A 14160-nucleotide genomic window follows, 5' to 3' on the forward strand; every position below is an offset into this window, starting at 1 on the left:
TGTCCTTCTGACATTGAGGTGCCCAAAACGGCACACAGTACTCGAGGTGGGGCCGCACCAGTGCAGTGCAGAGTGGGACAGTCACCTCCCTTGACCGGCTAGCTGTGCCGTGCTCGATGCGCCCCAGGACACCGTTGGCCCTTTTGGTTGCCAGGGCACACCGTTGACTTGTGTTCAACTTGCCATCAACCCAGACTCCCAGATCTCGTCATCTAATCCAAAGCTCAGTTCACGCAGTGCCACCTGATACACGTCTAATCTAGAGAAAAAGGTGGCTTGGGCCAAACCCGAGATCTCTGAAGGGCACAGGTGTCACAAAAAATAATGTTAACACTGATAACCTGAGGCATGGGAGCTGCGTCGGCTGTGCCTCTGGGCTGCTGAGCACTCACGGAAATTCTAGCACACGGCATTTGGTTGACATCGGGTGACTGCCAGACCAAAATACGGCAGCACGGGTGGGGACAGCAGCCTGCCCGTGTTTCTCCTACCGCCACCCGCCAGCCGGCCGGCACCAGGCGGGCGCTAGCTCCGCTCGGGCAGAGCCAGTAGGCGTGCGGGGGCGGCAGGGCCCTCCGCCACCCTCCCCCGCGGCCGCTTTCCCGGCCCGCACCCGGCGGGGCCCGCCCCGCCTCCCGCCCGCGTAGCTCCTCCTGGCGGGAGGCGGTGGCGGCGGCGGCCCGGGCTCCTGATGGCTGCGCCGCCGCCGGCCCCGCCTCCGCCCGCTGGCCTGGCCTCGCTGCCGGCCGGCCGGCGCTTCCCCCCACGCGGAGCCGCCACCCCGCCGCCATGAAGTGCCACTACGAGGTGCTGGGGGTGAAGCGCGACGCCGCCGAGGAGGACCTGAAGCGGGCGTACCGCCGGCTGGCGCTGCGCTGGCACCCGGGTACGGCCGCGACGCCCGCCCTGCGCGGGCCCGGCCCGGCCGCAGGCCTGAGGGGAGGGCTCGGCCTGCCTCGGCCGCGCTTGGCCCCGCGGGCCCCCCTCTGCAGGGGGAGAAGCCCCTCTTCCTCGCGGGCGGCTGCAGGCGGTGCTCCGGCGGTGGTGCCGGCTGGGCCGCGCCGGGTCTGTCGCGGGGGCCTGCGGGGAGCGGGGCGGGAGGCAGCGGCCGGGCGGCGGGTCGGTGCTTGGGGCAGCGGCCTCGGTAGCGGTCGCGGCTTGGTGTGCCTGTCTCGGGTTTCCGAAGCGCTTGTGGCGGGTGCTGCCGTGGTGCGTTGGATCGTTTACAGTGTCATTAAATTGTCTTACAGATAAAAACCTAGAGAACGCGGAGGAAGCAGCAGAGCAGTTCAAGTTAATCCAGGCAGCCTATGACGTTCTCAGTGACCCCCAGGAAAGAGCCTGGTGAGCAGTGTTTATCTGGTAGTGGCCTGTAAGAGACTTTTTTAATTCTGTCTCAGCCAGGACTTTGAATTTGCTTCTCGCTGGGCCTTGCTGCAAGTCAGCACGGGCCTCTGTGGCAGGAGCAGCCACTTTGCTTCAGGCTTTGAAAGGGTCGAGAGTCATGCAACGTGCAGCCTCCTGGGCAGGCACAGCTGCGCACCCACACCTTCCTCACAGTGTTTCGGGAGGTGGTGCTGGGCTGGGCGCTGAGGGGTGCTCCGGGGACACACCAGTGTTGGCCTCTGGTTCTTCCTCCCAGAGCAGGAGGAAGCTTGCGGGTTAGCTTAGGTATCCCTCTGGTCACAGTCCTCCCTGCCTTAGGGGGGGAAGAGCCAGCACCACACCGAGTGCATGCAGGTGTTTAGTATGCTATTGATTGCTGCAGATGGTGAGCCTTAATGACGTACATAGTGTCATGTTTCCGTAACAGTCCTGATTTGAAATACACACACACATCTGTCTTTAAGAGATTGCTACTTTAAATGTTCCGTGTAGCTTGTTTTTCAAATGGGCTGAAGCATCTACCAGATTATGCAGCCAAACCCACCTGTGCTAAGTTTGTCTTCCTTGAAAAGAAAGCACCATTTTCAATTTTTATATGCTAATGTATGATTTGGGGATTTTTTTGTGTGTGTATGTATTGGATGATTTAAATAATGTCCTACCCATTTCTGAAAGCTTATTGAAGCATCTTGCTCAAATGTGCTTGCTAGTTGCCCGTTAAGAAATTGCTGTTATAGATATTACAGACAAAGTAATAGTAAGTAAACTAAAGGTCAAGAGAGAATATTTACTGAGCCTGTCTTTTTTTTCTCTCTGAAGACTTTGAATATGAGACACAAATTCCAGACACTGGGCTAAAGCTGTACATTGAGGTGATACGTGTACTGTGTTAGCTTACGAGCACTGGGGAGTGTTCTGTGTCTACATCCTTGATGCTGTGAATTTTTGCTAGGTATGATACTCACAGGGAGGCTTTGCTGAAAGGAGGAGTTGATGGAGACTATCAAGATGATAGTTTAGATCTGCTGCACTACTTCACTGTTAGCTGTTACTCTGGATATGGAGATGATGAAAAGGTAATGAATTACTTCATCTTTAATGAATCAATTTGAACTTAATGAAAAGTGTTGGCATTTGCCTCGTGTTGAAAAGCTATGTGTGGAATTGTTGAGCACAAGTAGTAATAAAGCTTACACACATCTTTCTAAGACAAAACTTATGCTGGATGCTTAGGGAAGCTTTAATTCCTGCTTATTGTCCAACAATTATTTAGTCATGATTTCCAACTATACCGTACAACTACAGAGTGTGTGTATATTATTTATTTATGTTATATAATGAAGCATTCCAATGCTTTGCAATACCATGTGTTTATTCAGAAATATCTTTAACAAGTGGGAATGCTTCAAACTTAAAAAAAAGCAGTATAACAACAGTCCTTGGGGAAAGTGTGCTTCCTATAATTGAATTCCCTGTTGGATTTTAAGATACTCATTAAAACTTAAAAAGCTCCAGGTCATTAGAAGAACCTCTGCCAGAGAAAATCCTTATCTGTCTTTGTGTTACTGTACTAGGAGTGAGTTAGTAACATTGTAATTTAAGAAGAGATAGGATACCTAATAGTGAATTTTATATTTGGAACTTCCTCAAAACTTCATCCTGTGTAACCAGAAACTTACCAACATCTCCAGCATGCTGAAACTTTTTTTTTTTGGTTTAGGTTTGAATACAGGTGCTTGATGTGTGAGAGAGACAGAGACTGCATGAAGGAGGTTGCAATAAAAGGAATGCGAGAGGATGGGAACTTCGTTAAACAGAAGGGTCTTGCTACCTAGAGCAAATGCTTACAAGCCCTTTACCCTGATTTTGAGTTGCTGTTGCAGAATTGTAATATTTCTCTAAAATACATTACTGTAGCTGGGCACTTGTATGTCTATTAATGAGCCATGCAAAATGAGTCTGAATTTTTTTTTTTATTTCAGGGATTCTTTACAGTCTATCGACAAGTTTTTGAAAAGATTGCAAAAGAAGAGATGGAATTTATGACCCAGGAAGATACTGAAGAATTCCCTATGTTTGGATATTCCCAAAGTGACTATGATACGGTAAGAGCAAATGTAAATCTCAACTGAAAGTAAAACAGCTAAGTCATTACTTTGTCCCACGCTGAAATCAAAGGAAAGTCTCCTGCTGATCTCTGAGGTGAATACAAAACCATGTGTCTGCTGTCTTTTCTACTGCTGTAGACCATTACCATAAAGGAAGTGCTTGTGTTCTGATTCATAATATTTAGGTGAATTAAAATTGGTATTTCCTGTTGGACTATATCATTAGCCAGGCTTTTAGGGTAAGTTGTCAGACAAACACTTCACAGGGCTAACCATCAGTTATGCCAGTGAAGCTTAAGTGTAGTGCAAGACCTATAAAACAAAAGAACAGGTGTTTTCTTTGCTTGCTGATGAGAATAGTTTACCAGTATTTTAATGCAACTTACATTACAGAAAGGGATGTCAAGATATTTTTTTTTTTTTAAATAACATGTAGTATCTTGCCTCATTTAGGAAAACTGCATAGCACTTACTGGATAACACAGCCTTTAGAAAATGGGAGAGGTTGTGGTTGACCTGCAGTGTGAGCTCCCACTATGATACTCTTGTCATGTACAGTTATTCTGTAGTAAGATTTAATTTCCAAAATATTGCATGCTTTCCTTTGGGAAGCAAGAAGAGAAAATGTGGGGGGGACACTTGAATTCTTGTCACCTGGTTTGCCAACTACTTGTATTCTATCAGACTTACAATTTTTTTTTTTTAAGGTTACCAGTATTCCTGTGTTGAGATCAAATAGTAAATAATATTACTTTCCCCAGTGAATAACTGCACAGTATCATTGTACTCAAATGTTGCTCCTAGCCTGCTACTTCCCCCTGCCACTTTTAGTAGAATTTATGAAATTTAAATTTATATATACCTTAAAAATGAGTAACTTCAATGGTACAAAGCTTGGCTGGAGTTGGAAACAGAGTTACAAATCAAACTAAGAGGTGTCAGAATGGGTGTTTGAATGTCGGGTAAAATTACAGGATGGCTTAACAAAGGGAAATCTTTCCCAGGGAGAGAATATTTAGTGTCCCTGAAAGTGCTGAAACCTGTCTTTTAATGGACTTACCTCAAAACATCTTTTGGAAACTGCTTGTTTTGAGGCCGTGGGAAAGATATGATTATAGACCCAAAACAGCTTTTATGCTGTCAATCAATAACTGCAAAAATGGCTGGAGTTCTAGCACCAGCATGCTTTGACATCTGCCTTGTTCATGCTGTTCTGGAAGCGGAATGCTCGCCTTTTTTTTTTTTTTTTTTTTTTTTTTTTTTTAAAGGGGTTCATAGGGGTATTTTATGGGAAATAGCCTCAGTTAAATGGGAAAGTCATTATCCCTGTTATCTTATATTCAGACAGAGATTACACTGTCAGAGGATTCCAGTATTGCAGTGCCCACTTCTGTACTCAGTGGGAGTGCTGTAGGAAAAGGAAAAAGAGTTTTAGAAGAGAGCTACAAAAACTCTACAGAGGCTTCAAAATCTGCGATGTGAATGCTCTGTGGTTCAGTCTACTGAGTTAGTTCACAAGAACCTTGAGAGGCAGCTTGATCAGTGCCAGGCAGCCAGGGAAGATATTCTTAAGTCTGTGACTTCACCAGACTTCATGGGAAGAGAAGACTTGTAGGTCAATTAGAAATGAAAGCAATCAGCTCCAAGTATAAGTAGTAGGCAAAACAAAATCCCCCTCGGAGTTCAGCAAGAGCTGCTGTACAGTCTTCTGGAGAATGTCAGAGATGTGCTTGTATTTCAGGTAGCTACTGAGGAGGAGGAAAGTCTTAGCTCATACAGCTGGTGAGGGGGAGGATGATCCCTGTCATCAGTTGATGGCCATGCATCCTTTTGCACAGAAGATATCCTCTTCTGAAGTAGAAATCTGAGATAGGGAGTCTAATCTCACTAGGTTATTGGATTAAATATGAATATTTATTGGTTATTCTAGAGCTGGGTTTTTGTGATAGTAGAGAAAAACTGTAGTGGCTTACCTGCCAGAGGCCACAGCTGTGAACCTTTGCATGTAGATAGGCCATTAGAAATTAGGTTGAGGTGTTGAGAGTTGTAGTCCATGTGAATACCAATGGCAGAAGAAGGAGGAGAAGAGGAGATACTAGAAGAAGAGATATTAGACTGTCAGGTTAAATACTTCATAAGGAATGCCTCATAAGGAATCATGGAATACCTCATGTATCATGGAATACCTCATAAGGTATTCCAAGATACAAACAGTAGTGCATGTAGGACTAAGTAGTAAAAAGGCAGCTTAATGGGGCAAATAATGTAAGAAGGGAGTTTAGGCATATCGTGTTTCCTGAATATACAAAATACAGAAGGTTAATAATTATTTGGAGAGGAATAGAGAACAAACCAAAAAATAATTATTATGCCATTTTATTAATCCACCATTTACTCATGAATAGTAAAAGAAAGGACAATAAGGAAAGATCATTTACTGTTTCTTTTAATGTGAGAGCTAGAGGGCATCGTTTTAACCTGCAGTCATAATTTGCTAACAAAACAGGAGTAAGTGCATCTTCACATAGCCTCTTGTTAAACTGTGCAAGTCACGGCTCTGTGCTATTCTGTATGTCAACAATTTACAGGGGTTAATAAAAGAAATATTAAACAAATTCATGAAAGAAAAATCCATCAGGGGCTATTAATTTCTGTCTTGCTCTGGAAGCAGAGAGAATATACAGGGAAGAAATAGCATTATGTACAGTTGTTTGTTTTATTGCTCTTTTTGTGCTGGTTGTTGGCTGCTGTTGGAAATGTATGGCTGACCTTTTGTGTAATTTAGTATGGTGGTTCTTAGGCAGTACATGCATATGCCTGCTTGCGGACAGTGTTATCTGATTCAGATTGTGCTTTTCAGTTTGACAGGAAAAGTACAGCACAGCTAAGTAACAGGGCACTAGTGTCAGCATGATCCAATCCTGCAAGGGGATATTTTTTAGAAGTTGCAGTTTGGAGTAGTTTAGACAAGGTTGTTGATTTAGCATGGTTTGAAATTTTAAGGATGATATTAGAGGTTTATCTAAACCTTCATGTGATTTATTTATACTCTGAGGGAAAACTGTGGCCTGTATAGAAGACCCAAACTGCTACAAAAGTCGTGAATTATTTGGTATGGTTTTTGTCCCCCCTAAACAAGTGACTTGTTTAAATTTTTTTTCTTACAGGTAGTCCATCCTTTCTATGCATATTGGCAGAGTTTCTGTACTCAGAAAAACTTTGCTTGGAAAGAAGAATATGACACACGACAAGCCTCAAACCGCTGGGAGAAACGAGCTATGGAAAAAGAGAACAAGAAAACGAGAGATAAAGCAAGGAAAGAGAGGAATGAACTGGTCCGTCAGCTAGTAGCATTTATTCGTAAAAGGGATAAAAGAGTACAGGCTCACAGAAAACTTGTAGAAGAACAAAATGCAGAAAAAACTAGGAAAGCAGAGGAATTTCGGAGGCAGCAGAAGCTCAAACAAGCCAAGTATGTAAATGTGGAACAAATCTTTTCTTTTAAACTTGGAGAAACTATCCGTGAGGATACCATATAGAGTTAGATTCTAATAGTAGCTCCACTTGCTCTTTTAAACATCCTTGAAAATTTTATGTATTAGTTTTGGTCTTAAGTCTGAGCTTTTTAACACTTGAGTGTCTCTGCATTATACTGACATGTAGAGATCTAAGATAACCAGGGAATAGTTATCTGTGTGCTGCAAGTAACTGGCTGTAGTAGCACAGAATCCTGTGTGCTTTTACTTCCTGGGGAAGTAAGATTTAATAGTTATCATTGTTCCTTTAAAGAAAAGAGAATGTATGTTTTGGAATGAGGGAGAACAGGACTATGACAACCTGGACTTAGATCAGCATCATCTGCCTTGGAACTGTACCTGCTAAAAAGAAAGTGGGGAAAAATGAACTTAGTTTTGTTTTTCCTTTTAACTCTTCAGAAAGGACCCTTTCATTGGACTAGATGCATTTTTTGGATGCTTTTATTTCTCCCAAAATTAAGTAGAAGGAAGAGGCAATCTCCTGAGTGTAAGCACAATTTATTCTTCCAACTAGAAGAGCTTTTTTCCTGGAAATGGGAGGAAGGAGCTTAAATTCTTAATAAGAGTGCACTTACAAAATAATTGCATATTGATTAAAATTATACAATAATAATTAAAATATATATGGAATATATTATGTACAATTTTTTTTCCCCTAAAGGGAGAATGAAGCAGAGTTATGCATTTACTGACAAATGGCTTGATGTTTCTGAGACCAGGCACCAGCTGGAGCAAAATTCAGCTGTACTGTAGTGCACTGATTGATAAGTTGGGCCACATGTAGATTTGGAAAACTGAGCTGGTACATTCCCATAGTGCAGAGTCAAGGAGTAATGTGCTTGTGGGTTTTTGTGGTCCTGCACTGTTTGTGGGTTTGGACCTTGCAGCTGGTAAAAGCAGCTGTACTGCTTTGAGGATTGAGCTGACGTTCTTGCTGTTAGCTTGATGTTGACCATGCTGCATAGCATTTCCTGCCTGAAATTCAAGCAGGACCCACCTATGTTAATACCCCTTTACTTGCAGCGTAGATGTGCCCATTGACATCACAGATTAACTGCTCAGATTTCCAGGCCCTGCAGACAATTGTTTGCTCCCTCATAATATGTTCAGGACTTGCCTCCTAAAATACCAGGGAAAAACAAGTTATCTTTTAAATAATACTGTTTCTGTAATTCCCATCTCATGGACACAATGCAAAAGTTACTGTATTATTCTACTTCAAGGCTTGCTGAGCAGTATAAAGAGCAGAGCTGGATAACTATGTCGGATCTGGAGAGAGAGTTGCAAGAGATGGAGGCACAATATGAAAAGGAGTTTGGAGACGGATCAGATGAAGAAGATGAACTAGAAGAACAGGAGACAAAAGGCATTGAAGGTATGGGGTGTGGGGGGGTGACCTATAGTGAGTCGTCAGCCTGAGTATTGGCTCACTGCACTTAAAGCCCCAGATTCACAGCTGTGACTGTAGTGCAACTCCCTGCCTCCAGCTGAGGCGTGCCAGGCTAGAGTCTGGCCTTCTGGTGTTTTCCATTGAATATGAGAAGACATCAAGCTACAGCTGTTAATTTATGCTAATGTGTGATTTGGTGAGATGATCTTGATCTGTCTGCATGTCAATAATACTGAAGAAGTTGAATGTCAGTGTTGTGACTGTTTGCTGAGGCTTTAAGAGCAGCTTACTAAAAAATCACTCATCTGACTGTCTCTCTGATCCCACTGATCTCTTCAGACAAACTGAATGATGAGACTGAAGAAGCTGAATTTGTTGATGGTCTGTACTGCCCTGCTTGTGACAAATTGTTAAAAACTGAGAAAGCGTAAGTGCTTGTGGTTGGGGATTTGGGGGTGGGGGTGTTGGGTTTTAACTTTTTAAAAAATGTGTTTTAAAGACTTGATGTCTTTAAAGTGTTGTCTTTCCAGTAGGGACATTGTCAGTGCAGAATTTTCCATACTTAGTACTGATGGATAATGTGCCTGTTATTAATTTATATGTAAACATTTATATGTAATTTATATGTATAACAATGTTTGCTCAGAGCTACCTGCAGTAACGATCTGATGGTCTTCACAGCATGAAGAACCATGAAAAGTCAAAGAAGCATCGAGAGATGGTAGCACTGTTACGACAGCAACTGGAAGAAGAAGAAGGGAAATTTCCTGTGTCTTTGGATGATGCAAATGGAATACATACCAAAGAGGAGGAAGAAACAGAAGACATGCCCAAGCAGAAGTACTTTAAATTGGTTTTAATTTTATCATGACTAATGATTTAACAAGTTTTGGAAGCTCCCTCTCTGATGATTTATAGTTGTGTTGGAACTCACAGTATTGTGCAATTTAAAATATTTCTTAGCATCAGCGTTCCAGTAAAATGCATGCGTTAGTATGACTGGATTCAAATGTTATAGGATAATAGTCTTATATTTTCTCTGCTTCTTAAAGTTACATGTTAAGGAAAAGTAGTGATTGTTATTTTTAAAACTTGCACAGGGCCAGTGTTTATTGATTTGGTACTTTTTTGGTACTTTTTGTCAGTTGGATGCTGGCATGCACAGAAAATGAGTGTGCTCAAAATCAGAATTGAAGTAAGTTGGCCAACTTCGTGTTTTGAATGTCCAAAGCATAGTATCAACTATCTCACTAGTATCCTCAAGTTCAGTCTGAGCAGAATAAATGTTTTACTAAATGCAATGAGTAGTTTAGGAGAACTGTTGTTTTCATTTCAGGCATGAATAATTTAACTTGGTACCTTTTTAGAAATTGTACTCATGGTGTGGGTTGTTTTTTTTTCTTGAAAAGAAGTCCTCTTAAATTCTTATCTTTACAGACTCTCGAAGAAGCAGAGGAAGAAACAGAAAACAATGATGGTATGTAGTCATATGATTATATTCAGGGAACTTTACAACTCAGTTTTGTTATCTCCTAACTTAACTTTCTTTTGTCCTGAAAATATGCAAGAACTTGAAATTCCACAGAACTTGAAGACTGTTTTCAGATATTTTTAATTCTTCTTTCACTGCAAAATAATTTTTATTACATTTATGATCATATTTTATGATAATAATCTCATAGACCTCACTTTGTTCTGTTTGTGCATATCCTAATAAATGTGGTGCTGGCTCTAAAAAGGCTACATTCTGAAGTGTAAGGCAAACGGATGGAAACAGGCAGATAGGGAGACTGCGAGGAATTGATCAGAAAGACCACCAGTGGCCCTAGTGCATTAGCAGCTCGATTGTTTGGTGGTCATTTTCCACTTTGGTTGCTAGAGTTGGTATAATGTATTGTTTGTTGATCTCTAGTTTAGGGGGAAAAACAAAGTAATGCATTATTGGCATCCTACTGACACTGTAGTTGTTGGAACAAACACATCCATTCTACCTTTCACTTGAATTGTAAAGACGAGTAACACCAATCTGTTGTACTCCAGGATCTGAGTCTGTGCATGATAGGACGGATCTGTGCTGACAGCAGCAGAGTGAAATTCAAGAACGGCAAGCTGTTTCAGGCTTGAGTGGCAGGAGTGCCATAGTGAGCAAACTCTTCTGTCTGCCTTCCTCAAGCTTGATCTTTTTCAAGTCTTCTCTCTACATTTTGCCTCAATCCTAGCCTTGTCCCAGTGAGCTATCTGTACCAGGTCCTGCCTCTTCTCTCCTTTCCCAAGTCGGTCTTCTGTCTTCCCCCATCCTAACCCCTCTAGTCTCCCATTATGTGTTCACCTTCTCTGCCCTCTCCCACACCATCATTATCTGTCACCCTCAAGAAACTTCCCCAAGACTTTCAAGCAGCTGAATTTCTCTTGCTTCTCTTTGGCTAGTATTGCATAGTCAGTATTGCATAGTCAGTACTGGCTTGACCTTCTTGTTTCCATGCAGGCCATCAGGCTCCTGTTCAACTCTTGCCTCCTCAGTTTGAAATCAGAAGGTCTTGTTCTCACTGTATAGGTTGCATATAGGCACTGTGTCTGTCTTGCATCCGTTTTGTCAGGAGGTCTTCTGCAGCCCAGACGGTAGGTGCCACTCTTGCGTAGCATGAGCTGCAATCTTGTGCAGAGAGATTCTTCAGGAAACGTTAACTTCTATCCTCTACCAAGCTTTATGGAGTGCAGGAAATTGCCATGGTTTTTGTTTTCTTTTCCTGACGGTAGATAGATTAGCCAAGTTTTTTCAGGTAGCTGAGGCTCTGCAAAAGACACTAGAGGTGATAGAATTGCATTAATGTAGTGTCAGGTCAGATTTGTTACCCTGCTTTTGGGAGCTGAGCTCTTCTGCTTCAGACATGCTCAGGGGTTGCTCTTTTGCCAAACTGCATGTGTTGAGTCTGCTCTGTCTTCTGGTACATGGAAAAGGCTGCCACTGTTTGTAATGTTAGGGAGGGAAAATAGAGTGTGTCTGTCTAGGTTCAGTCAGCTCAGTTATTTTGGCTTAAGTGTCCTAATGCAGGTGTCTGGCACAGAAAACTTTAGTCTAAATAACTAACATTTTGCAAAGTTATAAGCAAAGCCACTATCTTAAAATGTGAAATGGTAGCCAGAACAGAATGAGCCCTATGTATAATTAAAAGCTACCTTCATTCTCCTCTTCCATAGTTTTAGAGGCTGTTTTATTGGTGTTTCTTCCCTTCATCACAGGTGGCCACATCTTTCAAAACAGGAGAACTAAGGTTTTACCTATTACAATCTCACTGAAAACACACAGTTAAATTAAGAGGGTCCATGGCTCTGTGTTCACTCCACCTTTTGATCCTTTCTGATCAAATGAGGTGTAATACTATAGACGTAATCACTAATGAACTTAAAAGTAGTTAACTTGCATTTCTTCTGTTTGGTCAGACTTACGAGGACTCTTTTGATAAAAGTGCTGATGAAGAAACAGTTGAACAAAAGGAGGTACCATGCGTGGACAAGGACAGTGGCTCAGCAGAGGAGCTGGTAAATGATGGCCAAAGATGTGCTGTGTCAGAGGACGCAAGTGCTGCAGAAGATGCTGGCCAAGTGGATGAAACAAAAACTGAAGCAAAAAGGTGCGCTGACCTGCAATATTACAGTTACTGTGTCATTCTGTGTCATGTTTGATACTGTCAAACAAGTCTAGGTTTACTTACCAATGTGAACTGGGGCTACTCCACTAAATCAGAGTTGAATAAATACAATACTGAACAGGGAGTGGTAGGATCCACTTTCGAAATGGCGTTTGACTGCAGATCCCTGCCACATCACTTACCAGTAGCAGATTTATCATCTAGCTGAATCTTGAGATCAACAGTTGATCATATAAATTAAATTGCGTTATTTTTTTGCTGGAATCACTTGTATTGTGTTGTGTGAAGGAAGAACAGGGGGAAGCAGCAGACACATTGATGATTGAAAATCCATCAGAAGCTCTTAAATGTTGAATGTTCCTGTGCACTGATCTTGGTTTCTCTTTGTTTATCAGTAGTACTAAGCCTAAAGGGAAAAAAGCCAAGGATGCAAAAAAGTCTGCTAAGTCATCTTCAGAGCACCCAACAACGGTATGTCAAGTTACTTATGCTATTTAAAAGCTGGTGGTCATGTTACTACAAACAAGGTTGGCTGGTTGATCACCTCCAGTCCACAAATTCTGTTTAATTTTTTTCCTTATTTTTTAATAATGCAGGTATTTCTATCCCTGTGATTTTATTAGAAGCTAGGAGACTGGAACATCAGCTCTTGTCCTCGCAGAGAAAAGCAGGACTCAATTTCAGTTCTAAGAGTTGCTAAAGCTCTGTATCCAAGGCAGTTCAAACCAAATAAATTAAACAACTGTAGACAGAGCTGTTGTCATCAGGCAGGTGACAGGCACTATCATTTGCATCTTTCCCAATATTGATACTTCCCAGAAAGAGCAAAATCTTGTAACAACTAGAGCTAAGACACATTAAATTCACTAAATCTCAGAGGCCAAAGTAGTAAGTTTATAGTCTTTTTTAGTCAGGTGAGATCAAAAGTATTCTTTATCTTGAATTACATTTGCAAGGCTTCTATTCTTCTTCTTGGTTCTACTTAGTACTCTTTAAAATGTCAAGAAGTCATATTTGTGATTTTTTTTAATATATATGTATTTAATTGTTAATCAGTAATGGAATATCTGTGATAGAAACAAACAGCTTATTCACATTTTGTTGCCTCAGAGAAACTGCATACAAGAAATTGGTGTATTATATTTATTACATATTCCATACGAATGTGAAGCATTTTGGTCTTTCCCTCATTGTAGAATGAAGTTCCCATCCACTGTGTAACCTGCAACTGTGCATTTCCATCCCGAAATAAACTGTTTGAACATCTAAAAGCCACAGGACACGCAAAAGCAACACAAGCAACAGTTGTAAATGGAGCTGTAAACACCAGAAGCAAAAAAGAGAAACGTAAAAACAGATAGAACTTTGTTACAGTGACAGTCTTCAGAATTGTACATGAAAACTCTCCCAAAGCTGAAAGGCGCACACTGCCTGTGTGTGGAGTTAAACAGAGAAGGCAAGTCCTTATTTTGGAAAAAAAGGAAGATCCAACAAAAGGAGTACTATCTTGTGAAGCAACCTGTGCTTGCTTTTGGTTTTATCAGCCTTTCTTTAATGACTGGATTTGACTTACCATCTCAGCAGCTTTCACAGTGGGGGTGGGGAAATAAATAGTAATTCAAAACTACTCACCTTGCATTCCACCTGAAACTTGCACGGATAAAGTACCCCCACAGAGGAAATAAATTATTTTAACACTTGTGTTGCTGCTTTTCTTTTCAGAGGGCTTAGCTCAGGGTGAGTGTAGCTAACAGCGGGGCCTGTGCTGCTTTGATCATCTATCAAAGATGAAATATCACCAAGACATGGAAAAACACAGGCTTTTCTGCCATCCCTAAGGGCCCTTTCAAATGACTTAATTACATTAAACAGTGGACAGAAGGCAAAGAGTAAGATGACAAAGCTGGTTAATCAGTTTTGACAATTCCTGTTGGTTTTGTACATCTACCTGCATGCCAGGTGTTGGGGAAAAAAAGGCCTTGTGGAAGAGCCTTGCTGCAATAAGTGAAGGGAGAAATAAAGGAGTGACATTAAATTAATTTCTTCTGATTTCTAATGAAAAACAACATGGGAATTGGTATTGCACCTCT

General features: G+C 41.8%; 1 protein-coding gene across 2 annotated transcripts; it reads left to right on the top strand.

Moving 5' to 3' along the window:
• Nucleotides 1-685: 685 nt before the first annotated feature.
• Nucleotides 686-13697, top strand: DNAJC21 (DnaJ heat shock protein family (Hsp40) member C21). Of its 2 annotated transcripts, none has more exons than XM_075527146.1 (12): nt 686-886; nt 1251-1344; nt 2339-2462; nt 3369-3491; nt 6662-6966; nt 8254-8405; nt 8760-8847; nt 9102-9260; nt 9858-9897; nt 11862-12052; nt 12469-12541; nt 13267-13697. In XM_075527146.1, the coding sequence occupies exons 1-12, from the start codon at nt 790-792 to the stop codon at nt 13429-13431; spliced, it is 1611 nt and encodes a 536-aa protein (XP_075383261.1). In that variant the 5' UTR covers nt 686-789; the 3' UTR covers nt 13432-13697. The 2 variants fall into 2 exon arrangements, with proteins under 2 accessions (XP_075383261.1, XP_075383260.1); XM_075527145.1 differs by having other exon boundaries at nt 687-886; nt 12466-12541.
• Nucleotides 13698-14160: the final 463 nt, after the last annotated feature.

Source organism: Mycteria americana, chromosome Z (genome assembly GCF_035582795.1).
Source record: "Mycteria americana isolate JAX WOST 10 ecotype Jacksonville Zoo and Gardens chromosome Z, USCA_MyAme_1.0, whole genome shotgun sequence".
In the NCBI taxonomy this organism is placed as follows: domain Eukaryota; kingdom Metazoa; phylum Chordata; class Aves; order Ciconiiformes; family Ciconiidae; genus Mycteria; species Mycteria americana.